The sequence below is a fragment of the Somniosus microcephalus genome, chromosome 6, assembly GCF_052327205.1.
Source record: "Somniosus microcephalus isolate GS21.2 chromosome 6, FLI_Smic_1.0, whole genome shotgun sequence".
NCBI lineage: Eukaryota > Metazoa > Chordata > Chondrichthyes > Squaliformes > Somniosidae > Somniosus > Somniosus microcephalus.
This window is the reverse complement of record NC_140992.1, coordinates 277,011,944-277,039,273: the sequence shown is the minus strand read 5'-3', so window position 1 is coordinate 277,039,273 and position 27,330 is coordinate 277,011,944. Positions and strand designations below refer to the sequence as shown.

The 27,330-nt window shown below is 50.0% G+C and overlaps 2 protein-coding genes and 1 non-coding gene across 3 annotated transcripts in view; all 3 read right to left on the bottom strand.

Moving 5' to 3' along the window:
* Positions 1-1,154: 1,154 nt before the first annotated feature.
* On the bottom strand, positions 1,155-19,909 carry pdcd2l (programmed cell death 2-like). Its single transcript, XM_085991878.1, has 7 exons — positions 19,626-19,909; positions 15,141-15,304; positions 14,134-14,203; positions 11,878-12,251; positions 9,929-10,042; positions 7,946-8,100; positions 1,155-1,377 (listed from the first exon to the last, which is right to left on the bottom strand). Exons 1-7 carry the CDS (start codon positions 19,725-19,727, stop codon positions 1,247-1,249), a joined length of 1,110 nt encoding a protein of 369 aa, XP_085848004.1. The 5' UTR covers positions 19,728-19,909; the 3' UTR covers positions 1,155-1,246.
* On the bottom strand, positions 19,275-19,347 carry trnar-acg (transfer RNA arginine (anticodon ACG)). The gene has a single exon. It is a non-coding gene; the product is annotated as a tRNA-Arg (tRNA).
* A 2,255-nt stretch (positions 19,910-22,164) lies between the features above and the next one.
* Positions 22,165-27,330, bottom strand: part of LOC147116745 (pyrethroid hydrolase Ces2e-like) — a 54,147-nt gene continuing 48,981 nt past the window's right edge. Inside the window, exons 11-12 of the mRNA XM_085992062.1 lie at positions 25,985-26,057; positions 22,165-22,741 (exon numbers count right to left, since the gene is read on the bottom strand). Coding sequence (XP_085848188.1) covers positions 22,579-22,741; positions 25,985-26,057 — 236 coding nt within the window. The 3' untranslated portion in view covers positions 22,165-22,578. The remainder of the gene's footprint in view (positions 22,742-25,984; positions 26,058-27,330) is intronic.

Genomic DNA, 27,330 nt, shown 5'->3' with positions numbered 1-27,330 from the left:
AACTGGACCAGCCACATAAATACTGTGGCAACAAGAGCAGGTCAGAGGCTGGGTATTCTGTGGTGAGTGTCTCGCCTCCTGACTCCCTAAAGCCTTTCCACCATCTACAAGGAGTGTGATGGAATACTCTCCACTTGCCTGGATGAGTGCAGCTCCAACAACACTCAAGAAGCTCGACACCATCCAGGACAAAGCAGCCCACTTGATCGGCACCCCATCCACCACCTTAAACATTCACTCCCTCCACCACCGGCGCACCGTGGCTGCAGTGTGTACCATCTACAAGATGCACTGCAGCAACTCGCCAAGGCTTCTTCGGCAGCACCTCCCAAACCCGTGACCTCTTCTACCTAGAAGGACAAGGGCAGCAGGCGCATGGGAACACCACCACCTCCAAGTTCCCCTCCAAGTCACACTTGACTTGGAAATATGTTGCCGTTACTTCATCGTCGCTGGGTCAAAATCCTGGAACTTCCTCCCTAACAGCACTGTGGGAGCACCTTCACCACACGGACTGCAGCGGTTCAAGAAGCGGCTCACCACCACCTTCTCGAGGGCAACTAGGGATGGGCAATAAACGTCGGCTATGCCAGCGATGCCCACATCCCAGGAATGAATTAAAAAAAGAAAGCGCTTTGGGACGTCCTGAAAGGTGCTATATAAATGCAAGTCTTTCTTTTCGTTATGGTGCACAGTTTTGGTCTCCTTATCTGAGAAAGATTCTATGGTGGGATTGACAGGGTCGATGCTGAGAGGTTGTTTCCCCCTGGCTGGAGATTCTAGAACTAGGGGGCATAGTCTCAGGATAAGGGCTCGGACATTTCGGACTGAGATGAGGAGGAATTTCTTCATTCAGAGGGTTGTGAATCTTTGGAATTCTCTACCCCAGAGGGCTGTGGATGCTCAGTCGTTGAGTATATTCAGGGCTGAGATCGATAGATTTTTGGACTCTAGGGGAATCGAGGGATATGGAGATCGGGCAGGAAAGTGGAGTTGAGGTTGAAGATCAGCCATGATCTTATTGAATGGCGGAGCAGGCTCGAGGGGCTGAATGGTCGACTCCTGCTCCTATTTCTTATGTTCTTCTGTGTGGGGATGTTGGGGCAGAGCCTGGTCTGCAAATGTAGAATTGCAGTCAAACTCCCAGCACCGACTTCAGCTCACAGCTTTATTCCAACAGCAGAGGTACAGGTTTCAGAATTAATGTTCAGTTTTCATTTGGAACAAGATCACAGGTGATTAACGCCTATCTGAAGAAGCGCTGGTCTGGATCTCCCTGTACAAAGGCACATTCCTCCAGGGGTGTCTGGTTACTGGGATCCCAACAACTCCTCTCACACGTGTAGATCAAAACCGTCCCGAACTCCATGCTCACCTCTGCAAAAGAATTGTGTTTATTCATTAATTTTTTAATTTCAGACAGCCATTCCACGTAAGCAGAGAATGGTACTGCGTTTGTAATAAATGGGATTGCGCATTGCCATGGAGAATAGACCCTCCATGGGTCAACAATATTGGCAAACAATGACATAGAACAGCAATGGGAAACATTTAAAATGGTGTTCAACAGAGTCCGGGAAAAATAAATTCCACTAAAAAAAACAATAAGCACCAATGGGACACCATGGATGAATAAAGCCACAAGGAAAAAATTGAGGGTAAGGAAAGAGGCGTATATTAATATTAAGTACATGGACAGCAGGGGAGAGCATGATAAGAGAGAATACAAAGAGATTAGAAGAGAAGTCTAGAAACAATTAGGAAGGCAAAGAGGAACGATGAAATTAAATTATCAAGGAACATAAAACAAAATAGTAAAATATTTTATCGGCACATAAATACGAAAACGTAGGTCGGGATGGGAATAGGGCCACTAAGGGATGAACAGGATAATACCACAGGCAGTGATAGAGAGATGGCAGAAATATTAAATAATTATGTCGCTTCAGTATTTACCAGGGAGATAGAACAGGTGGACATGACATTGGATCATGACATTAGTAATGAAATAAATGTATTTAAAATAAAAAGAGGGGATATATTAAATAAACTAATCGAACTCAAAGAGGAAAAATACCCTGGTCTGGACGGATTACATCCGTGCATTTTAAAAGTATCTAGGCAAGAGCTAGCAGAGGCATTACTACACATATTTAATAATTTGTTAAAAAAAGGTGTAGTGCGAGAAGTTTCACGGGTTTTTTCAGAGGCTTACCAATCTCACAGACCAGCGGCGGCATTCCAGAGCCACGTCACGATTCAAAAAGTGACGCAGGCAAGAGGAAGCAGCTGATTGGGTGAGTATGGCCAGATGAGTATTTATACTACTCTATAGTTTGACAGTTAAGGTTAATAGTGTATAAGGTTTAGAAGGTCTTAATTTTGTGGTTTATAGTTTCTAAGGTCTCTGTTGTGTAGCAGGGAGTGCTAGTAAACAAGGGCCCTTGAGTAATTAATATAATTTAATTGTAGTGTAATTAGTGGTCTTTGATTTGATGCAATTTAATTTAAGTTAATTAAAGGGTAAGTCATGGCAGGACAGCTTGGCCCTGTGGCAAGCTCCTCCTGCGCTATGTGGGAAATCAGGGACACTTCCTGTGTCCCGGACGACCATGTGTGCGGGAAGTGTATCCAGATGCAGCTACTGGCAGACCGCATTGTGGCACTGGAGCTGTGAATGAATATACACTGGAGCATCCGTGAAGCTGAGGACGTCGTAGATAGCACGTAGTGAGTTGGTCACACCGCAGGTAAAGACTGCACAGGCAAGAAGGGAATGGGTGACCATCAGGCAAAGTAGTAGGTGCAGGCAGGTAGTGCAGGAGTCCCCTGTGGACATCCCCCTCTCAAACAGATATACCGCTTTGGATATTGTTGGGGGGATGGTTATCGGGGGAAGGCAGTAGCAGTTCTTCTCTTAGGCAATTGATAAGGGAGAACCAGTGGGTGTAGTGTATTTGGACGTTCAGAAGGCTTTCGACAAGGTCCCACATAAGAGATTAGCGTGTAAAGTTAAAGCACATGGGATTGGGGGCAAGGTATTGACTTGGATAGAGAGCTGGTTGGCAGACAGGAAGCAAAGAGTTGGAATAAACGGATCTTTTTCCGAGTGGCAGGCAGTAACTAGTGGGGCACCACAGGGATTGGTGCTAGGACCCCAGCTATTCACAATATATATTAATGATTTAGACGAGGGAACTAGATGTAATATCTCCAAGTTTGCAGACGACATAAAGCTGGGTGGGCGAGTGTGCCGTGAGGAGGATGCAGAGAAACTCCAGTACGATTTGGACAGGTTGGGTGATTGGGCAAATGCATGGCAGATGCAGTATAATGTGGATAAATGTGAGGTTATCCACTTTGATGGCAAAAACAGGAAGGCAGATTATTATCTGAATGGCAATAGATTGGGAAAAGGGGAGGTGCAACGAGACCTGGGTGTCCTTGTGCACCAGTCGCTGAAGGTAAGCATGCAGGTGCAGCAGGCGGTCAAGAAGGCAAATGGTATGTTGGCCTTCATAGCGAGAGGGTTTGAGTACAGGAACAAGGATGTCTTGCTGCAGTTGTACAGGGCCTTGGTGAGACCACACCTTGAGTATTGTGTGCAGTTTTGGTCGCCTTATCTGAGGAAGGATGTTCTTGACATGGAGGAAGTGCAGTGAAGATTCACCAGACTGATACTTGGGATGGCAGGAATGATTTATGAAGAGAGATTGGGTCGATTAGGCTTATATTTGCTAGAGTTTAGAAGAATGAGAGGGGATCTCATTGAAACTTATAAAATTCTAACAGGACTAGACAGACTAGATGCAGGAAGGATGTTCCCAATGGCGGTTGAGTCCAGAACCAAGGGTCACAGTCTAAGGATAAGGGGTAAGCCATTTAGGACTGAGATGAGGAGGAATTTCTTCGCCCAGAGAGTGGTGAACCTGTGGAATTCTCTACCACAGAAGGCAGTTGAGGCCAAATCATTAAATATATTCTAGAAGGAGTTAGATATAGTTCTTAAGGCTAAAGGGATCAAGGGATATGGGGAGAAAGCAGGGACGGGGTACTGAATTTGGATGATCAGCCATGATCTCATTAAATGGCGGAGCAGGCTTGAAGGGCCGAATGACCTACTCCTGCTCCTATCTTCTATGTTTCTATGTTAAGACTGGCGGATAGCTAACGTAACACCGATATATACCAGTCAGCTTAACATCGGTGGTAGGAAAAATAATGGAATCCCTACTAAAGGAGAAAATAGAAGAACATCTAGAAGCCAAAAATATAATAAGGAATAGTCAGCATGGATTTCAAAAGGGAAAGTCTTGCTTGACCAACCTCACTGAATTTTTTGAGGAGGTAACAGAGAGAGTAGACAAGGGTAATGCAGTAGATGTAATTTATCTAGATTTTCAAAAGGCCTTCGATAAGGTACCCCATAATAGACTGATGAACAAGGTCCGAGAATGTGGAGTCAGGGGACAAGTAGCAGAATGGATTGCTGGCTGGCTTCAGGACTGAAAGCAGAGAGTAGGGGTAAAGGGTAGCTATTCCCAGTGGCAGAAGGTGGGTAGTGGTGTTCCACGAGGATCAGTGCTGGGACCACTGTTGTTCACAATTTATATTAACGATTTAGACTTTGGAATCAAAAACACAATTTCTAAATTTGCGGATGACACCAAATTGGGGGGGATAGTCAATACTGAGGAGGACTGCAACAAGTTACAGGAGGACATTAATAAACTTGCAGAATGGGCATATAATTGGCAAATGAAGTTTAACACAGATAAATGTGAGATATTACATTTTGGTAGGAAGAATAGGGAGGTCACTTATTATTTGGAGGGTGCGAGTCTAGGTGGGGTAGAGGAACAAAGGGATCTCGGAGTACAAATACACAAATCACTAAAAGTAGCGACAGAGGTTAACAAGGCCATAAAAAGCTGTCCAGGCACTAGGGTTTATTTCTAGAGGGATAGAATTGAAAAGTAGGGAAGTTATGCTAAACCTGTATCTAACCTTGGTTAGACCACACTTAGAGAACTGCGTACTGTTCTGGTCGTCATATTATAAAAAGGATATAGAGGCACTGGAGAGGGTGCAGAGAATATTTACAAGGATGATACCAGAAATGCGAGGGTGTACATATTAGGAAAGGATGAACAGGCTGGGTCTCTTTTCTCTTGAAAAAAGAAGGCTGAGGGGTGACCTAATAGAGGTCTTTAAAATTATGAAAGGTTTTGATAGAGTGGATACAGAGAGAGAGTGTTTCCACTTGTGGGGAAGAGCATAACTAGAGGCCATCAATATAAGATAGTCACCAAGAAATCCAATAGGGAATTCAGAAGAAACTTCTTTACCCAGAGAGTGGTGAGAATGTGGAACTCGCTGCCACAGGGAGTGGTTGAGGCGAATAGTATGGATACATTTAAGGGGAGGCTAGACAAACACGTGAGGGAGAAGGGAATAGCGGGTTAAGCTGATAGAGTTAGATGAGGAAAGACGGGAGGAGGCTCGAGTGGAGCATAAAAGCCGGCATGGACTGGTTGGGCCGAATGGCCTGTTTCTGTGCCGTATATCCGATGTAATCCATCTCACAGGCTGACAGGAATAGAATCAGACCGCACAGGAGGAGGCCATTCAGCCCATCATGCCTGTGCCGGCTCTTTGGTCGAGCTCTCCAATTACTCCCACTCCCCCCTGCTCTTTCCCCAGAGCCCTGCACAGTTTTCCTTTTGAAATAAATATCCAACTCCTCTTTTGAAAGTTATTATTGAATCTGCTTCCACCGCCCTTTCAGGCAGCGCGTTCCAGATCACAACAACTCGCTGCGTAAAAAACATTCTCCTCATCTCCTGCCGGTGGAAACAGTTTCACCTTATTTACTCTATCAAAACCCTCCTGATTTTGAACACCTCTATTAAATCTCTCCTTAACCTTCTCTGCTCCAAGGGGAACAATCCCAGCTTCTCCAGTCTCTCCCTATAACTGAAGTCCCTCATCCCTGGCACCATTTTAGTAAATCTCCTCCGCAGCCTCTCCAAGGCCTTGACATCCTTCCTAAAGTGTGGTGCCCAGAATTGGACACCAGAATTGCCCAGGATTCTGGGGATAATTCCAGCTCAGCCCGTTTAACGGGAAGGCTGCCAGAAACCGGAGATTTTAATGGACATCGAGAAACAAGTGATGCGATGGCGTCGCTCACTGTTTGATCAAGTTAGGCGAGGCTTCAGAAGGCAGCCGGTGTCTTTGGGACCAAACCCCAGTGACATAGAAACACAGAAGATAGGAGCAGGAGTAGGCCATTCGGCCCCTCGAGCCTGCTCCGCCATTCAATGCGACCATGGCTGATCATCCAAATTCAGTACCCTGTCCCTGCCTTCTCCCCATACCCCTTGATCCCTACAGAAACATAGAAGATAGGAGCAGGAGTAGGCCATTCGGCCCCTCAAGTAAGAAAACTACTAGGCACTTGGTCTGAGTGTTAAACAAGGCTTTAATCAACTGTTTTTCAACATGGAGGTCTAGTTGTGTCCTTCACTAGTTCCTGTTAAAGAATGTCCTGAGCAAGCTGGGCCCATGCCTGAGTATTTATACTCTCCCTGGACAGCGCCACCAGCAGGCCGCCCAGTATCATTTCACAAGATTCATGTCACCCCAGCGTAAGTCTGACTCTAACTCACTCCTTCCCAAGATCTCCAAACTCTGTAACTCGTCACCTTCCTCAGTCTTCCCGAATCTAATCTTGCTGTCAATCTAACCAGTACTTCCTCACCTTCTCTCCTGCTCTTCCACCCTGGTGCTGTGTTGCACTGGGGACCTGGGCCCTTCACCTGGGTTCTCAATAGTCCATCTGCTGTAGTGCTGGAAACCAAGTGTCGGGCCCAGGGTCGAAGGATGGGGAGAACTAAACTCAGGGAGGAATATGGAAAGGAGGGAAGGGGGAAAGTCAGAGTGGAGGAAAAGGTGGGTGAAGGGGGAAGAGGGTGATGAAGATGGGGATATTGCATGGGGAGGGGGAAGAGGAGGGGATGGAGGTGAAGGAGATGGGGGCAGAATAGCAAAGCTTATCAGCAATTTGTGATAACTATTTGACAGATTGTGAATAAGTGCCAAACCTTTCCTGGGCCGAGGCTGGTTGCGGGGCAGAGACACCCGGTGGCCACATGTGGAAGTGCAGCCAAACTCCGCACACTGGCTTCAGATCACAACTTCAACAACAACTTGTATTTATACAGCGCCTTTAACATAGTAAACCGTCCCGAGGCACCTCACAGGAGCGTAAATCAGGAAAAAAATTGGTAGAGAGGTTTAGGGAGGGAATTCCAGAGCTTAGGGCCCAGGCAGCTGAAGGCACGGCCACCAATGGTGGAGCGATGAAAATCAGGGGATGCTCAAGAGGCCAGAATTAGAGGAGTGCAGAGATCTCGGAGGGTTGTGGGCTGGAGGAGGTTACAGAGATAGGGGGGGCGAGGCCAGGGAGGGATTTGAAAACAAGGATGAGAATTTTAAAATCAAGCCATTATCGAGGCCCCGTCTGCTCTCTCAGGTGGATGTAAAAGATCCCACGGCACTATCTCGAAGAAGAGCAGGGGCGTTCTCCCCGGTGTCCTGGTCAATATTTATCCCTCAATCAACATCCCTAAAACAGATTCTTTGGTCATTATCACATTGCTGTTTGTGGGAGCTTGCTGTGCGCAAATTGTCTGCCACGTTTCCCACATTACAACAGTGACCACACTTCAAAAAGCACTTCATTGGCTGTGAAGGGCTTTGGGACATCCTCCGGAATGAAAGGCACGATAAAAATACAAGTTCTTTCCTCCTTTCTTTAGTATCTCGGGTACGTTAGAAACGTGGCAATAGGTGTTTCAAAAGTGACGACAGGGACTAAGATTCTGTAACTTGAACCCTGTGGTGCCACAGGATGGCGCGCGGTCTGGACCCTGCCTCGTACCTTCGCTCCTCGCACTTTTCAGCATGTTAACCAAGGCCGGCATCAGCTGGAACTCAAAGACCCTATGGCTCCCACAGATCCCACACACAGGAACGGCCTGCTCGATTCCGACTGGGGGGGAGGAGAGGAGTAAGGGGGTGCCGCTCCAGCAATACCTGCGGTAACAAGTTCAACAAAAATCAAAACCGGACAAGTGTAAAGATCACACCGTACAGATTGACGCTCTGATACAATACGATCTCAGTGACCCAAACCTACAACTTGTATTTATACAGCGCCTTTAATATAGTAAAACATCCCGAGGCACTTCACAGGAGCAATTATCAAACAAAATTTGACACTGAGCCACATAAGGAGATATTGGGACAGCTTGGTCACAGAGGTCGGTTTTAAGGAGCGTCTTAAAGGAGGAAAGAGAGGTAGAGAGGCGGAGAGGTTTAGGGAGGGCCCAGACAGCTGAAGGCACGGCCGCCAATGGTGGAGCGATTATAATCAGGGATGCTCAAGAGGGCAGAATTGGAGGAGCGCAGCGATCTCGGAGGATTATAGGGCTGGAGGAGGTTACAGATATAGGGAGGGGTGAGGCCATGGTTGATTTGAAAGTAAGGATGAGAATCGGAGGGGCAGCACTGAGGGAGTGCTGCACTGTTGGAGGTGCCATCTTTTGGATGAGACATTAAACCGAGGCCCCGTCTGCTCTCTCAGGTGGATGTAAAAGATCCCACAGCCACTATTTCGAAGAAGAGCAGGGGGGAGTTCTCCCCAGTGTCCTGGGGCCAATATTTATCCCTCAATCAACATCACTAAAACAGATTCTCTGGTCATTATCTCATTGCTGTTTGTGGGATCTTGCTGTGCGCAAATTGTCTGCCACGTTTCCCACATTACAACAGTGACTCCACTTCAAAAAGTACTTCATTGGCTGTAAAGCGCTTTGGGACGTCCGGTGGTCGTGAAAGGCGCTGGAGAAATGTCTTTCTTTCTATACTCGAGTTGTGCCTTGTGAGAGTGTTTGAGCTGTAAACACGAGGGTGAGGTATTGCTGGGTTAAGCTCTGTCGCTGGTGATGGTATCTGTAGATTGAGGGAATTAATTAAAAGTTTGACGCAAGAAGTGTATCGCATAAAGTTCATTGGCATTCGGAGGTGTGATCCTTCCTCACGGCATGTTGGTGCCAGTCTATAATATATTAAAAATCTTAATTCTTTGTGCATTTTTCCTACGAAACCTTACTCCCTGTTGTCACGTTGCTGCTACATGTTCGTGGTAATTTTTCCCATTATAAATGCCTATGTCACATTTACAATGGAAATTATGTATGTAAACAGGTCACTTTGTAATGACACCCTCCCACCATTGGAGGCGCTGTAGCCCTCCTCAGCCTGTACTGAATTCCTGCGCGCCAAACAATTTTGCCGCTCTGCATCCCAAATTTCCATCACTTTTGCTATTTAACTGTAAATATTATCAAATTAAAGTACCCAGAAGGACAAGGGCAGCAGGCGCATGGGAACACCACCAACTCCAAGTTCCCCTCCAAGTCACACACCATCCTGACTTGGAAATATATCAGCTGTTCCTTCTTCGTCGCTGGGTCAAAATCCTGGAACTCCCTCCCTAACAGCGCTGTGGGAGCACCTTCACCACACGGACTGCAGCAGTTCAAGAAAGCGGCTCACCACCACCTTCTCAAGGGCAACTAGGGATGGGCAATAAATGCTGGCCTTGCCAGCGACGCCCACATCCCAGGAACAAATAAAACAAAAATGTTATAAAATTAAAGGACGGAATATTTGATTTTAAAATAATGGGCTGAATTCTGTTAGTGCCTCGTGGTCTAAGGATCCCCCATGCTCTGACGGTCTTGATCTTCAATCGCCAATGTCACGGGAGATTGAGCAACGCTCTAAACAAGCCCAGTTGGGATTGTCCAATTTTGTGACCTATGGTCCTGGTTACGGTACAATTAACCATGACACGCACCTTAGAATCTGTTGGGGACAGCTGGAAATCCTTTTCATGAATTTGACAAAGGTTCTGTCTCCGTGTCGGGCTTTACTCTTTTCGTATGTTTCTGCTCTTCCACCATCTTCACAGCTGAGAGGAAAACATGTCACGGGTTTTAATCATTGTCTTCAGTGCTGGGGGCGAAAGGTCTCCCACTCCCGCGGGGGTACGGTTCCCAGGGTGTCAGTCACCCTTTCGTACCATGTCCAGCAGCTCATTCATCCCAGGCTATGCGACTATAGGAGGAAGCACCGCCAAACCCAATCTTGTCCTCACCCGGTATCGGAACAGGAGGAGGCCATTCAGCCCCTCGAGCCTGCTCTGCCATTCAACCAAGTCATGGCTGATCTGTATCTGAACTCCATTTACCCGCCTTTGCCCCATATCCCTCGATACCCTTACCCAGCGAAAATCTATCAATCTCAGTCTTGAAATTTTCAATTGACCCCCCCAGCATCCACAGCTTTTTGGGCGAGAGTGTTCCAGATTTCCATCAACCTGTGTGTGAAGAAGTGCTTCCTGACATCACCCCTGAGCGGCCTGGCTCTAATTTGAAGGTTCTGCCCCCTTGTTCTGGACTCCCCCCACCAGAGGAAATAGTTTCTCTCTCTCCACCCTATCGAATCCTTCAATTAGATCACCCCTTAATCTCCTAAACTCGAGAGAATACAAGCCCAGTCTGTGCAGCCTGTCCTCGTAATTTAACCCTTTTAGCCCCGGTGTCAGTCTGGTGAATCTGCGCTGCTCCCTCTCCAAGGCCAGTATATCCTTCCTGAGGTGAGGGGCCCGGAACTGAACCCCGTGACTCCAGGTGGGCTCTGACCAAGACTCTGTACAGCTGAAGCATCCCTTGCACACACCTGCCATAGTTTCCTACACCCTACACCTCCGTCCACTGCAACAGGATTGTGATCAGGAGCAGGAACCACAGGAACTTTGGCATTGCCAGACCAAAGGAGGCCCAGAGGCGAGAGTGCGACCCACTGAGCCACGCTGACACGGTAACGGGAGCGCTCTGACTAATCAGCTCGCTCAGCACAGTCTGGGGAGGGAAATCTGGGATCTTGCTGGTCTCAATGGGTCAGTTCCACACCTACCTTCACCACGGAGAGGACCTGGTATTCACAGCACAGGAACAGGCCATTCGGCCCACATGGTCTGTGCCGGTGTTTATGCTCCACACGAGCCTCCTCCCACCCCTCTTCATCTCACCCCATCACCATATCCTCCTATTCCTTTCTCCCTCGTGTGTTTATCCAGCTTCCCCTTAAATGCATCTGTGCTGCCCGCTCCCCATCCCACCTGAGTAAAAGGTGAATGTGAGCGGGTTGGGGTCAGGTTTTGTTTTTTACAACTTTCACTTCTCTCCTGCTGCCTCCCCCCACCCCCGCCCCCCAAACCCACATGTTTTTTCAGGTGAAAATTCCTCACAAAGTATTAGAAAGTATTTACAGCACAGAAACAGGCCATTCGGCCCATCTGCTCCGTGCCGGTGTTTCTGCTCCACACGAGCCTCCTCCCACCCCTCTTCATCTCACCCCATCACCATATCCCTCTATTCCTTTCTCCCTCATGTGTTTATCCAGGTTCCCCTTAAATGTATCTGTGCTATTCACCTCAACCACTCCCTGTGGTAGTGAGTCCCACATTCTCACCACTCTCTGGGTGAAGAAGTTTCTCCTGAATTCCCTATTGGGTTTATTAGTGACTATCTTATATTGATGGCCCCTAGTTCTGGTCTCCCTCACAAGTGGAAACATCTTCTCTACCTCTACACTGTCAAACCCTTTCATCATTTTAAAGACTTTTATTAGGTCACCCCTCAGCCTTCTCTTATCTAGAATAAAGAGCCCCGGCCTGTTCAACCTTTCCTGAAAGTTTATAACTTCATCGAAACCATCTTCGAGACACCAAGCGTCTCTCACCTGGTGGAAACCAACCCTTCAACGTCGACTCCTTCTCTCCTCTGGTACTCCTGCAGCAGTTTCTGCTCGTGGGTGAACCGGGCTTCCACCATGTAGTCCTCCTCATCCACCACACCGATATAGAAAGGCCGGAAGCCTGGCACCGGAGTGCGTGTAACCAGTCCCTTCCCCTGGGGCTCCTCCAGCAGATTGAGGCCCTCCAGCCTGGTCGTCTGGACGCCGATCTCTGCCTCTGACACGGTAGACGGGCGCTCGGCTGACCAGAGACTCAGTGACCCTTCGGCGCTCAGTCCAGGAGGCCCGGGCTCTTCATTCACCCCCCAATCATCTGCCTCGTCGCACCAGTCCTTCGTTGTCACGGGAACCTCCCCTTCCTTTAAAACAAATTGTCCGTAATTATCTTACATCAATATTTCCACAATTATCTTACATCAATATTTCCACAATCTGTAATATTCTTTAACTGGGAGGAAGCCTCCTTCACCCAAGGAGAGGGAGAGCGGGAGGAAGGGGGGGAGCGGGAGGGGGAGGGAGAGGGGGAGCGGGAGGAAGGAGGGGGGGTAAAGCGGACAATTACACCCATACACCCCAATCAATGACTGGAATATCTATCAAATTTGGGGGTTCAAACTTAGAGAGGAAGGGAGGGAATAGGAAAAGACAGGGGAGGATAGAGGAGGGGGAATAGTGAGGGAGAGGGAGAGAAAGAGAGAGTGCCTCGGTTTAACGTCTGATCCAAAGACGGCCCCTCCGACAGTGCGGTTCTCCCTCAGTACTGCAGCTCCGACAGTGCGGCGCTCCCTCAGTACTGCAGCTCCAACAGTGCGGCGCTCCCTCAGTACTGACCCTCCGACAGTGCGGCGCTCCCTCAGTACTGCAGCTCCGACAGTGCGGCTCTCCCTCAGTACTGCAGCTCCGACAGTGCAGCGCTCCCTCAGTACTGCAGCTCCGACAGTGCGGCGCTCCCTCAGCACTGCCCCTCCGACAGTGCGGCGCTCCCTCAGTACTGACCCTCCGACAGTGCGGCTCTCCCTCAGTACTGCAGCTCCGACAGTGCGGCGCTCCCTCAGTACTGCAGCTCCGACAGTGCGGCGCTCCCTCAGTACTGCAGCTCCAACAGTGCGGCTCTCCCTCAGTACTGCAGCTCCGACAGTGCAGCGCTCCCTCAGTACTGCAGCTCCGACAGTGCGGCACTCCCTCAGTACTGACCCTCCGACAGTGCGGCTCTCCCTCAGTACTGCAGCTCCGACAGTGCGGCTCTCCCTCAGTACTGCAACTCCGACAGTGCGGCGCTCCCTCAGCACTGCCCCTCCGACAGTGCGGCGCTCCCTCAGTACTGCCCCTCCGACAGTGCGGCGCTCCCTCAGCACTGCCCCTCCGACAGTGCGGCGCTGCCTCAGTACTGCCCCTCCGACAGTGCGGCGCTCCCTCAGTACTGCCCCTCCGACAGTGCGGCGCTCCTTCAGTACTGATCCTCCGACAGTGCGGCACTCCCTCAGTACTGCCCCTCCGACAGTGTGGCGCTCCCTCAGTACTGCCCCTCCGACAGTGCGGCGCTCCCTCAGAACTGCCCCTCCGACAGTGCGGCGCTCCCTCAGTACTGCCCCTCCGATAGTGCAGCGCTCCCTCTGTACTGCCCCTCCAACAGTGCGGCGCTCCCTCAGTACTGCCCCTCCGACAGTGCGGCACTCCCTCAGTACTACCCTTCCGACAGTGTAGCCCTCTCTCAGTATTGACCCTCCGACAGTGCAGCACTGCCTCAGTACTACCCATCCGACAGTGCAGCACTCCCTCAGTACTGCCCCTCCGACAGTGCGGCGCTCCCTCAGTACTGCCCCTCTGACAGTGCGGCGCTCCCTCAGTACTGCCCCTCTGACAGTGCGGCACTCCCTCAGTACTGCCCCTCCGACAGTGCGGCACTCCCTCAGTACTACCCTTCCGACAGTGCGGCGCTCCCTCAGTACTGCCCCTCCGACAGTGCGGCGCTCCTTTAGTACTGACCCTCCGACAGTGCGGCGCTCCCTCAGTACTGCCCCTCCGACAGTGCGGCGCTCCCTCAGTACTGCACCTCCGACAGTGCAGCACTCCCTCAGTACTGCCCTGGAGTGCAGCCTAGATTTTTGTGCTCAAGTCTCTGGAGTGGGACTTGAACCCACAACCCTCTGACTCCGAGGCGAGGGTGCTGCCCACTGAGCCACGGCTGACAGTAAAGATGGGGGAGGGAGGTGGCGGGCAAAGGTTTGACCAAAGACTCACCGCCGCTGTCTCTGCCTTCACTTCCTGTTTCTGCTCCGTCTCCCGGCACTGGGAGCGTAGAACCTTCCAGCTGTGGGACAAACGATGGGACAATCAACACCGTGAGTCGCAAACAGAGTTCCCCAACCGCGGCACCCACTGCCCTGCCATTCAACACGGCCCCGGTCACTGGCAGGGCCGGCTGCAGCCTGGCCGTATCCTGGAGCCCACCCCCGGTCAACGGGAGGGCAGGAGGGAACTGCCGAGACCTGCAATGCCCCCACCTCATGCCCTCCCACTCCCCTCCACCCTCCCCTCCTTCTCTTCCCCTCCCCTGCCTGCTGTACCAGAGAAGAGAAGGAGTCAATGTTGAAGAGTTGGTTTCCACCATGTGAGAGACGCTTGGTGTCTCGAAGATGGTTTCGATGAGGTTATAAACTTTCAGGAAGGGTGAACAGGCCGGGGCTCTTTATTCTAGAAAAGAGAAGGGTGAGGGGTGACCTGATCGAGGTCTTTAAAATTATGAATGGGTTTGATAGGGTAGACGTAGAGAAAATGTTTCCACTTGTGAGGGAGACCAGAACTGGGGGCCATAAATATAAGACAGTCACTAATAAACCCAATAGGGAATTCAGGAGAAACTTCTTTACCCAGAGAGTGGTGAGAATGTGGAACTCGCTACCACAGGGAGTGGTTGAGGTGAATAGTATCGATACATTTAAGGGGAAGCTGGATAAACACATGAGGGAGAAAGGAATAGAAGGATATGGTGATGGGGTGAGATGAAGAGGCTCGTGTGGAGCATTAACACCGGCACAGACCAGTTGGGCCGAATGGCCTGTTTCTGTGATGTAAATTCTCTAAGATTTAACAAATTTGCTAAATAACGAGTTAAATGCAATTTATATCCTTCTATTCCTTTCTCCCTCATGTGTTTATCCAGCTTCCCCTTAAATGTATCTATACTATTCACCTCGACCGCTCCCTCTGGCAGCGAGTTTCTGAATTCTCGAGTGGGGACAACTTACCTTTCGGATCTCCCACAGCACTCTGGTGTGAGACAGGCCAACACGTTGATGGCTCGGTGGTAGGGGGAGCCCTCCAGTGGGCAGTACACTTGAACCAGGTGAATCAGCGGGTCACTGCAAAGCGTACAGTGAGGGTACTGCAGGGTAATACCAGGGAGACAAACCTATGGGAGAAAAAACCGATCGTATCACTGTAAGAGTGTACAGTCCCTAACTGGAGGGTCATAGAAACAGGAGGAGGCCGTTCAGCCCCTCGATCCTGTTCCATGATTCAATTAGATCATGGCTGATCTGTACCTCGACTCCAATTACCCTCCTTTGCTGCAGTAGAGATGAAATCATCTGAAAACACAGCGTCTGTTTCCACATGTACGCTGACAACACCCAGCTCTACCTCCCCACCACCGCTCTCAACCCCTCCACTGCCTCTAAATTGTCAGACTGCTTGTCCGACATTCAGTACTGGTTGAGCAGAAATTCCCTCCAATTAAATATTGGGAAGACGGAAACCACTGCCTTTGGTCCTCGCCACAAACCCTGTTCTCTAACCGCCGACTCCATCCCTCTCCCTGGTAACTGTTTGAGGCTGAACCAGACTGTTTGCAACCCTGGTGTCGTATTTGACTCTGAAATGAGCTTCCGACCACATATCCGCAGCATCACCAACACTGCTTACTTTCACGCCCATAATACCACCTGTCTCCACCCCCGCCTCAGATCATCTACTGCCGAGATCTCTGCGCTCCTCCAATTCCGGCCTCTTGAGCATCCCTGATTATAATCGTTCCACCGTTGGTGGCCGTGCCTTCAGCTGCCTGGGCCCGAAGCTCTGGAATTCCCTCCCTAAACCGCTCTGTCTCTCCACCTCTCTCTCCTCCTCGACACGCTTCTTAAAACCGACCTCTTCGACCAAGCTTTTGGTCACCTGCCCTAATTTCTTCTTATGTGGCTCGGTGTCAAATTTTGTTTGTTGACACTCCTGTGAAGCGCCCTGGGACGTTTTACTACATTAAAGGCGCTATATAAATACAAGTTATTGCTGAAACCCTCATTCTTGCCTTTGTTATCTCCAGATTAAACTATTCCAACACTCTCCCGGCCGGCCTCCCAACTTACACCTTCTGTAAACTTCAGCTCACCCAAAACTCTGCTGCCCCGTGTCCTAACTCACACCCAGTCCCGTTCACCCCTCACCCCCCGTGTCCTAACTCGCACCCAGTCCCGTTCACCCCTCACCCCCCGTGTCCTAACTCACACCCAGTCCCGTTCACCCCTCACCCCCTGTGCTCACTGCCCCGTGTCCTAACTCGCACCCAGTCCCGTTCACCCGTCTCCCCCGTGTCCTAACTCGCACCCAGTCCCGTTCACCCCTCACCCCCCGTGTCCTAACTCACACCCAGTCCCGTTCACCCCTCACCCCCTGTGCTCACTGCCCCGTGTCCTAACTCACACCCAGTCCCGTTCACCCATCACCCCCCCCGTGTCCTAACTCACACCCAGTCCTGTTCACCCCTCACCCCCCGTGTCCTAACTCACACCCAGTCCTGTTCACCCCTCACCCCCGTGTCCTAACTCACAGCCAGTCCCGTTCACCCATCACCCCCATGTCCTAACTCACGCCCAGTCCCGTTCACCCATCACCCCCATGTCCTAACTCACGCCCAGTCCCGTTCACCCATCACCCCCATGTCCTAACTCACGCCCAGTCCCATTCACCCATCACCCCCATGTCCTAACTCACACTCAGTCCCATTCACCCATCACCCCCGTGTCCTAACGCACACCCAGTCCCGTTCACCCCTCACCCCCGTGTCCTAACTCGCACCCAGTCCCGTTCACCCATCACCCCCGTGTCCTAACTCGCACCCAGTCCCGTTCACCCCTCACCCCCGTGTCCTAACTCGCTCCCAGTCCCGTTTACCCCTCACCCCCGTGTCCTAACTTGCACCCAGTCCCGTTCACCCCTCACCCCCATGTCCTAACTCACACCCAGTCCCGTTCACCCCTCACCCCATGTCCTAACTCACACCCAGTCACGTTCACCCATCACCCCCTGAGCTCGCACCCAGTCCCGTTCACCCATCACCCCCCGTGTCCTAACTCACACCCAGTCCCCCCTCACCCATCACTCCCGTGTCCTAACTCACACCCAGTCCCCCCTCACCCCCGTGTCCTAACTCGCACCCAATCCCGTTCATCCCTCATCCCCGTGTCCTAACTCGCACCCAATCCCGTTCACCCATCACCCCCGTGTCTTAACTCGCACCCAATCCCGTTCACCCATCACCCCCGTGTCCTAACTCGCACCCAGTCCCGTTCACCCCTCACCCCCGTGTCCTAGCTCGCACCCAGTCCCGTTCACCCATCACCCCCGTGTCCTAGCTCGCACCAAGTCCCGTGATCTGCGCAGCCGCGATCTGTGGGTTGCTGTGTGACGGGGGTTTGCAGATTGAGGGAATCCTCGACGCAGGTGGAGGATCAGCAGTTCCTTTTGTGCAGTTTCTATCATTTATTTTGTGCAATGATTTTACATTAAAAAAAAATTAAGGCCCAGATTTTCTGGGGCCTCTGATGTGCACGAGGCCATAAGGCCCCGCAAGTTCTGGGTCTCCGCGTGCGATGCGGATGTGCGAGAAACTGGAACTTGCGATCTGTTAAGTTTCAGCTCAACAGATCCACCGCCTCCCCGGGAAATGGACACTCGCGGGCGGAGAGTTCGGCTGTTTGCTCAGCGAATGCCCGTGAAACTCTTGCGCCTTCTTTCACCAGCGTAAGAGTTTAAATAAATATTAAAATAATTTTTTTAAATTATTTAAACATAAAAATTCTTTATAATTAGATTAGGTTCTTTTTAACCCCTTTAAAACATTTAAATTTACTTTTCAAAAAATTAAATGTTTGTTTCAAATGTTTAAATAAATTGATTTTTAATTAATTTTGAACAAGTAATGATTTATTTTTATTTAACTGGTGTGTAATTGTGTTTTTCACGAGATTACTATTATGCCTATGGGGATTCCGTGCGTTGGTTGGTTGTGCCTGGCTCACGTGACCCCAGGAACGCTGGCGAACCGCGTGCGCCCTAGGCTACGTGGGCCTTTACGCAGGCGTAGGCGCAGAGGCCCAGGAGCACGAGTGTCTGAATCTCTGGGACCATCGGGTAGGTGCGGACTTTATAGAATGATAGAATCACTGAAGGAGGCCATTCGGCCCGTCGAGCCCGTGCCGGCTCTCTGCAAGAGCTCTTCAGTTAGTCCCACTCCCCTGTCCTTTTCCCGGAGCCCTGCACATTTATTCCCCTCAGGTACTTATCCAACTCCCTTTTGAAAGCTGCGATTGAATCTGCCTCCACCACCCTCTCAGGCAGTGCATTCCAGATCCTAACCACTCGCTGCGTAAAAAAGTTTTTCCTCGTGTCGCCTTTGGTTCTTTTGCCAATCACCTTAAATCTGTGTCCTCTGGTTCTCGACCCTTCTGCCAATGGGAACAGTTTCTCTCTATTCTATCTAGACCCCTCATGATTTTGAACACCTCTATCAAATCGCCGCTCAACCTTCTCTGCTCTAAGGAGAACAACCCCAGCTTCTCCTGTCTAGCCCCGTAATTGAAGTCTTTCATTCCTGGAACCATTCTCGTAAATCTTTTCTGCACCCTCTCTAAGGCCTTCACATCCTTCCTAAAGTGCGGTTTATTTGCAGTTCGGAGGTGTTTGCCCGTGGGAATCCGCCGACTGCAAATTCAGTCCCTAAATGTTGTGCATTTAGAGGAGATGCTGCCGGGGGTGGGGGGGTGGGGGGGGTGGGAGGTTATTTTTTTCTTAAGGGTTTATTTTCCCCCTAATTTCCCCACTAATAAAATTAGATGAAAGACCATTGCTTCCAATAGTGCAGGTCGACGATCAGCAGTGATCTTACTGAATGGCGGAGGAGGCTCGAAGGGCTGAATGGCTGACTCCTGCTCCTATTTCTTATGTTCCAGCTCAGGGAGACCCCTTATTTTTTTTTTTAAATAAAATATTTCCTGAGCCAGGTTTTTCCCCCACTAATAAAATAAAGTTAGATGACATCACCTCTCTCCTCCCACCAACTGGGTTTTTTTTTTGACCATTTAATTTATTTTCAATTAAAATGTTTCCGAGCCAGCCAGGAGTCGAACCTGGAATCTTCTGATCCGTAGTCAGACGCGTTATCCATTGCGCCACTGGCCCAGCTGCAAATCAGTAGCTCCTGGCGGGCCTAAGAGCGCGCGTCAGCCGCCCAAACTCCGCCCATTTCAGGCCCCCGCCCACCTCCTCTCCTCCAGCCCCGCCTCCCCGGGCCCCAGATTTGTGAATGGGAGCCGGCGGCTGCGCTTCGCAACTTTGTGTCGGCCGAGCGGATACACGGCGTTCCAGGGCAGGGAGTATGCGCAGAGCGGCCCGGCCTACCTCCCTCCCTCCCTCTCTCCGCCGCCCCGGCCTCCCGCCCGCCCGCTGCTGCTGCTCACCGGCCGGCCTCCCGCCTGGCTGGCGTCCCACGGGCAGCGGCTCTCTCCCGCGATGGCCGCGTCTCGGATGCCCAGGAGCACGGGCCGGGCCGCCGAACTCATCCTGCGTTGCAGCCGGGCGAGGAATGCAGCAACTGGCCGAGTGTCCGCCAATCAGCTCGCCTTTCATTTCCTGCTATCTTTTTATTTTTTTTTCTAGGCTTTATTTTTTTTTTGCAATGACTATCTGCATAGCTTTTATATTTCCAGAAATAAATGTTAGAATTTTTACATGAATCCAGAAACTCCTGCAAGTCATCGTCTCCCAGCCAGTGATGCAACACCTGCCCTTATACCTCCCCCCTCCCCACTGTCCAGGGCCCCAAACACCCCTTCCAGGTGAAACAGCGATTTACTTGTACATCTTGCAATCTAGTATACTGTATTCGCTGCTCACGATGTGGTCTCCTCTACATTGGGGAGACCAAACGCAGATTGGGTGACCGCTTTGCGGAACACCTCCGTTCAGTCCGTAAGGGGGACCCCGAGCTTCCGGTCGCCTGTCACTTGAATTCTCCGCCCCATTCCCACTCAGACCTCACTGTACTTGGCCTCTTGCACTATTCCACCCCTCCTTGGGAGCCCCGGGGTTTCAGAGAATCATAGAAATTTACAGCACGGGAAGAGGCCATTCGGCCCATCGTGTCTGTGCCGGCCAGAAGGGAGCTCTCCAACCTAATCCCACTTTCCAGCTCTTGGTCCGTAGCCCTGTAGGTTACGGCGCTTCAAGTGCATATCCAAGCACTTCTTAAATGTGATGAGGGTTTCTGCCTCTACCACCCTTTCAGGCAGTGAGTTCCAGACCCCCAACACCCTCTGGGTGAAAAATGTTCTCGACTCCCCTCGAATACTTCTGCCAATTATTTTAAATCTATGCCTCCCAGTTATTGACCGCTCTGCTAAGAGAAATAGGTCCTTCCTGTCCACTCTATCTAGGCCCCTCATAATTTTATGCACCTCCATTAAATCTCCCCGGCCTCCTCTGTTCCAATGAAAACAACCCAGCCTATCCAGTCTTTCCTCATCGCTAAAATTCTCCAGCCCAGGCAACATCCTGGTAAATCTCCGCTGCACGCCCTCCAGTGCAGTCACATCCTTCCTGTAATGTGGTGACCAGAACTGCACGCAGTATTAGTCCCTGTATTCCTGCAGTTCTCCTCCCCTGCAGTCACACTGCGCCATGTCTTTTGGCATTGCATCACGTGCAGCAATGTGTGCCCGCCCCACTCACATTGGGCGTGTGAGGGGTGGATATATAGGGGGGAGCTTTCGAACTATTGCTGGGAGTGTAAAACAGGTGATTCTGGATCGGCCGCCCGCTATACACCCTGCCCGATCTTCCGTGGAAAGGACACTCGAGCAGAGTGTATGGCGGGCGGGCGATCCAATACCGTCCGTTTTAGGACCCTGCCAAACAATGGCAACATAATGAAACTTCCCAAGGTACTTCACAGGAGCGATTATCAAACAAAATCTGACACTGAGCCACATAAAGACAAATTAGGGCAGGTGACCAAAAGCTTGGTCGAAGAGGTAGGTTTAAAGCAGCATCTTAAAGGAGGAAAGAGAGGTAGAGAGGAAGAGGGGTTTAGGGAGGGAATTCCAGAGCTTAGGGCCCAGGCAGCTGAAGGCACGGCCGCCAATGGTGGAGTGATTATAATCAGGGATGCTCAAGAGGCCAGAATTAGAGGAGCACAGAGATTTCGGAGGGTTGTGGGGCCGGAGGAGATTACAGAGATAGGGAGGGGGCAAGGCCATAGAGGGATTTGAAAACAAGGATGAGAATTTTAAAATCGAGGCGTTGCTTAACTGGGAGCCAATGTAAGTCAGCGAGCACAGGGGGTGATGGGTGAACGGGATTGGTGCGAGTTAGGACACGGGCAGCCGAGTTTTGGATGACCTCAAGTTTACGTAGGGTGGAATGTGGGAGGCCGGCCAGGAGTGCGTTGGAATAGTCGAGTCTGGAGTTAACAAAGGCCTGGATGAGGGATTCAGCAGCGGATGAGCTGAGGCAAGAGCGGAGACATAGAAACATAGAAGATAGGAGCAGGAGTAGGCCATTCGGCCCTTCGAGCCTGCTCCGCCATTTAATGAGATCATGGCTGATCATCCAAACCCTAGCACCCGATCCCTACACCGACAGCCATCCCACCCAAGCCCTATCCCCGTAACCCCACGGGCGATGTTCCCAGTTAAACATTCCGCTGATACAGTTTGGCTATTGGGTGGGTAATTATAGGTTAGATATGGGCCGGACATGTACAGGCTGAAGCCATGCTGTGTGATGTTACTAATGACCATGTCTTTGTGAAGCCCCTCTATCCATTATTTTAAATAAACAGGTTTGTGGCTTTGTTAGTAATATTGTAACGTGTGATTTCAACCCCATTGTGTCAGAGAGTCATAGAGTTATACAGCACAGAAAGAGGCCCTTCGGCCCATCGCGTCCGCGCGTCGAAACCTATGAAATGTTAAATAAAATCTCTCTTCACACTCCTAATCCCAATATTCTATATTTTATTTGTTTTTAGATGCTCAGTACTTGTACAGCTGGATGTTTGATCCAGGGTCTGTGCCGAGTTCGTTAATCTCAGCCAGTTCTACAATATAACAATCCCGCACTTTGCGGTTAATTTCTAATTACTTGTCAGTTATATCCAATTCAAACTTGCGTTTGGTATAATTTTCCTTTTTCCATTTGCCCCGTGATTTCTACCAGGACGGGCAGTGTTCCTCAAACTAATTAATATGTGAGAAAGATATGTCAAATTGGAAACTTGTGTGAGAATCTGTAGGAGTGTTTGCATGTGTGATTGCATGTGTGATTGTACATATGTATGTTTGCTCTCCCGCCCACAAATTAAAACATTTCTCAATGTGCCAAACACAGAATTGAATTGGAATGCGCGTCTATTTAGATTAATAGTTTTGCGACTTTTCTCGGCGGTTTGTTAGACCAGAATTTGAGCTTGTCCTGCTTTAACCTCTTGCCGATTTGCAGGGTCAGGTTGAATTGCATGTATTCTTCACAGTCACCATTCATCGGCCACACTGGTAAGTCATTTCTGTTGGGATTCCTGCAAGGAAAAGATTGTAGCAGCTTTTATTAAAACAGAAAGTGTAGAAGGCAAAAGGTTATCTGGCCGATCAACCATTCTCCTCCCACAGCCCATGTACACGCTCCTCTATCACAGACTCTACCCACCCATTGAATGTCCTCCCACAGCCCCTGTACACTCCACCCTAACAAGGACTCTACCCACCCATTGAATCTCCTCCCACAGCCCCTGTACACTCTCCCCTATCACAGACTCTACCCACCCATTTAATCTCCTCCCACAGCCCCTGTACACTCTCCTCTATCACAGACTCTACCCACCCATTTAATCTCCTCCCACAGCCCCTGTACACTCTCCCCTATCATGGGCTCTACCCACCCATTTAATCTCCTCCCACAGCCCCTGTACACTCTCCCCTATCACAGACTCTACCCACCCATTTAATCTCCTTTCTCAGCCCATGTACACTCTCCTCTATCACAGACTCTACCCACCCATTTAATCTCCTCCCACAGCCCATGTACACTCTCCTCTATCACAGACTCTACCCACCCATTTAATCTCCTCCCACAGCCCATGTACACTCTCCCCTATCATGGATTCTACCCACCCGTTTAAACTCCTCCCACAGCCTATGGACACTCTCCCCTATCAGCGGCATTGCTTCTGTTGCCGCCGCTGTTTTGGGGCTACATTGAGGGAGACGACAGAGCGGATTAGGCAGTGGTCTGTCCAGCAGTCATCGGCTCCTGTCATAGCGCGGGTGATGCGGACATCCTTGCGGTCCCTCGCTCAGAAGATGACGTAGTCCAGCAGATGCCAGTGCTTGGAGCGAGGGTGTTGCCATGAAGCCTTGTACGTGTCTCTCTGACGGAACAAGCATTTCGTCAGGAGGAGGGTACTGTTGGAGTTGGCTTTCCCTACCCCCTCTCTGTCGATCACACCTCCCCAAAGACATCTTACTGCAACTATATAGGGCCCTGGTGAGACCACACCTGGAGTATTGTGGACAGTTTTGGTCTCCTTACCTAAGGAAGGATATACTTGCCATAGAGGGAGTACAACGAAGGTTCACCAGACTGGTTCCTGGGATGGGGGGATTGTCCTATGAGGAGAGATTGAGTAAACTAGGCCTATATTCTCTAGAGTTTAGAAGAATGAGAGGTGATCTCATTGAAACATACAAAATTCTTACAGGGCTTGTCAGGGTAGATGCAGGGTGGATGTTTCCCCTGGCTGGGGAGTCTAGAACCAGGGGTCACAGTCTCAGAATAAGGGGTCGGCCATTTAAGACTGAGATGAGGAGAAATTTCTTCACTCAGAGGGTGGTGAATCTTTGGAATTCTCTACCCCAGAGGGCTGTGGAGGCTCAGTCATTGAGTATATTCAAGACAGAGGTCGATAGATTTTTGAATATTAAGGGATCAAAGGATATCGGGATAGTGCAGGAAAGTGGAGATGAGGTAGAAGATCAGCCACGATCTCATTGAATGGCAGAGCAGGCTCGAGGGGCTGAATGGCCGACTCCTGCTCCTAATTCTTATGTTCTATTCACCCATTTAATCTCCTCCCACAGCCCCTGTACACTCTCCCCTATCACAGACTCTACCCACCCATTGAGTCTCCTCCCACAGCCCATGTACACTCTCCCCTATCACAGACTCTACCCACCCATTTAATCTCCTCCCACAGCCCCTGTACACTCTCCCCTATCATGGACTCTACCCACCCATTTAATCTCCTCCTACAGCCCCTGTACACTCTCCCCTATCACAGACTCTACCCACCCATTGAGTCTCCTCCCACAGCCCGTGTACACTCTCCCCTATCAGACTCTACCCACCCATTGTGTCTCCTCCCACAGCCTGTGTACACTCTCCCCTATCAGACTCTACCCACCCACTGAGTCTCCTCCCACAGCCCATGTACACTCTCCCCTATCACAGACTCTACCCACCCATTGAGCCTCCTCCCACAGCCCGTGTACACTTTTCTGGGAGGCTGCTCCATGACCACGACCCAGTGCAGAAAGAATTTCTTCTAATCTCAGGTCCCAGTCGAGGTTTGTTGATCTTAACCATGCATGCCGCTCGGTCTGTACTCCCAGTCTAGGTTCACCCACCCTGCATTGATCGACAGCCTGTGCACCCTATCAACATGTTAAAGCCCCTGAACTTGACCCCACAATCTTCGGCCCAATGTCCCACTCTGCAAGCCGCTCGTCATAACGTGGAGCCACAATTCACAGAATTGTCTTCATCGATCTTCTCTGAACTCTCAGCAGCGCATTAGCGTTCTTTAGAAAGCTCACTGTAGAGAGTGTATGGTAGAAAAAACGTGTTTTACAAATATTTCTACTGGGGTACAGACTATCCTCCTTTAGGAAGCATTAGATTGTGGAACAGGTGTTCAATCTTTGGCTGATGTTGGTAGATACAGGAATAAAAGCATCCAAATTGGCCAATCCGTTAATTTAAGTCAAGGGTGGCGTAGTATTGATGTTATGCCATTAGATGTCGCTGCTGGGTTTATTATATGCTGTAATATTTACACAGAATGCTAAAAACACCTTGGGGCAGAACATAGTCATTGCACCAACTGTTTTCCACACTTTGACCCTTTGAATGAGGAGAGATTTCACAAACTAGGGTTGAATTCCCTAGAATTTAGAAGGTTAAGGGGTGATCTGATCTTCAGGATATTAAGGGGAACAGATAGGGTAGAGAGAGAGAAACTATTTCCGCTGGTTGGGGAGTCTTGTACTAGGGGGGCATGGTCTAAAAATTAGAGCCAGACCTTTCAGGAGTGAAATTAGGGAAAAAGTTCTACACACAAAGGGTGGTAGAAGTTTGGAACTCTCTTCCGCAAACAGCAATTGATGCTAGATCAATTGTTAATTTTCAATCGGAGATTGATAGATTTTTGTTAACCAAAGGTATTAAGGGATATGGGGCAAAGGTGGGTAGATGGAGTTAGGTCGCAGATCAGCCATGATCTCATTGAATGGTGGAACAGGCTCGAGGGGCTGAATGGCCTCCTCCTGTTCCTATGTTCCTACTGGCTGTGAAGTGCTTGGGACGCCCTGAGATTGTGAAAGGCGCTGTGGAAATGCACATTTTTCTGGTTCACCCGGCAATAGGAAATTCGAGGTCCTTAGTCTTAATATTGGTGGTCGTTTCCTGTTATCAAGGTGCCTCGATAAACTACCCTGTGATAAAAAGGCAAATGCCACTAAGAGGTTTAAATGAAGTAAAGTCTTACCCACTCCATGCAAAATTAGCCCAGTACAACATCACCGTCCGGCTGAGACGTTTTTCCTCTTCAGTCATGTTACCTGTGAAGTAAAGTTACGCAGGGTTACGGACAATAGGCGGGGGGTGTGGGATTGAGCACGACTGCTCTTTCACCGAGCCAGCACAGGCACGATGGGCCGAATGGCCTCCTCCTGTGCTGTGAGATTCTATGATAATCACAACTCTCATTGCTTGGGTGGTTCAATGGGTTTAACACACTGCCCTTTCACCTCTGGGGCTTGGGGGTGTCAAGCTGTGGTATGCGAATGCCAGCAATCCTCTATCAGCCCCCTTTATGTGCTGGCTGTGGCTCAGAAAGTTGTGGGTTCAAATCCCACTCCAGAGACTTGAGCATAAAAATCTATAGCTGAGGGAGTGCCATATTGTCAGAGCTGCTGTCGTTCAAATGAGATGTTAAACTGAGGCTCTGTCTGCTCTCTCAGGTGGATGTAAAAAATCCCTGAAGAACAGCAGGACAGTGTCTCCCCGGTGTCCTGGCCAATATTTATCCCTCAACCAACATCACTAAACAGATTCTCTGGTCATTATCACATTGCTGTTTGTGGGAGCTTGCTGTGCGCAAACTGGCTGCCGCGTTTCCCACATTATAACAGTGACTACACTTCAAAAAGTACTTCATTGGCTGTAACATGATTTGGGATGTCCTGAGGTTGTGAAAAGCGCTGGAGAAATGCAAGTTCTTTCTTTCTGGTACCTCAAAAAGCCATCCATCATGTGCCATCCTAAACATTAAGTGGCAGCAGGATGTTTAACCATGGGAGGCATCACAGCCAAGCCCAGCTCTATCCTCAGTGTGTATATATTCCAGCAGGGGTCACTGCATACCAGTTAGAAGTGGCAATCCAAGTCAGTTTCTCCATCTAACTGTGAGACTCAGGCTATCTGTACCTTATTTATAGAAATTACCAGCTGAGACTGGGCTTGAAGCTGTAACAGAGCTGAGCGGTCGGGTCCCTACCACACCACATGGAACAGTCGGAGGCCATCCATGGCCTCGCCCCTCTCTACCTCTGTAACCTCCTACAACCCTACAACCTCCCGAGATCTCTGCGCTCCTCTAATTCTGCCCTCTTGAGGATCCCTGATTATAATCGCTCAACCATTGGCGGCCGTGCCTTCTGTTGCCTGGGCCCTAAACTCTGGAATTCCCTCCCTAAACCTCTCCGCCTCTCTACCTCTCTACCTCTCGCTCCTCCTTTAAGACGCTCCTTAAAACCGACCTCTTTGGCCAAGCTTTTGGTCACCTGCCTTTATTTCTCATTTTGTGGCTCGGTGTCAAATTTTGTTTGATAA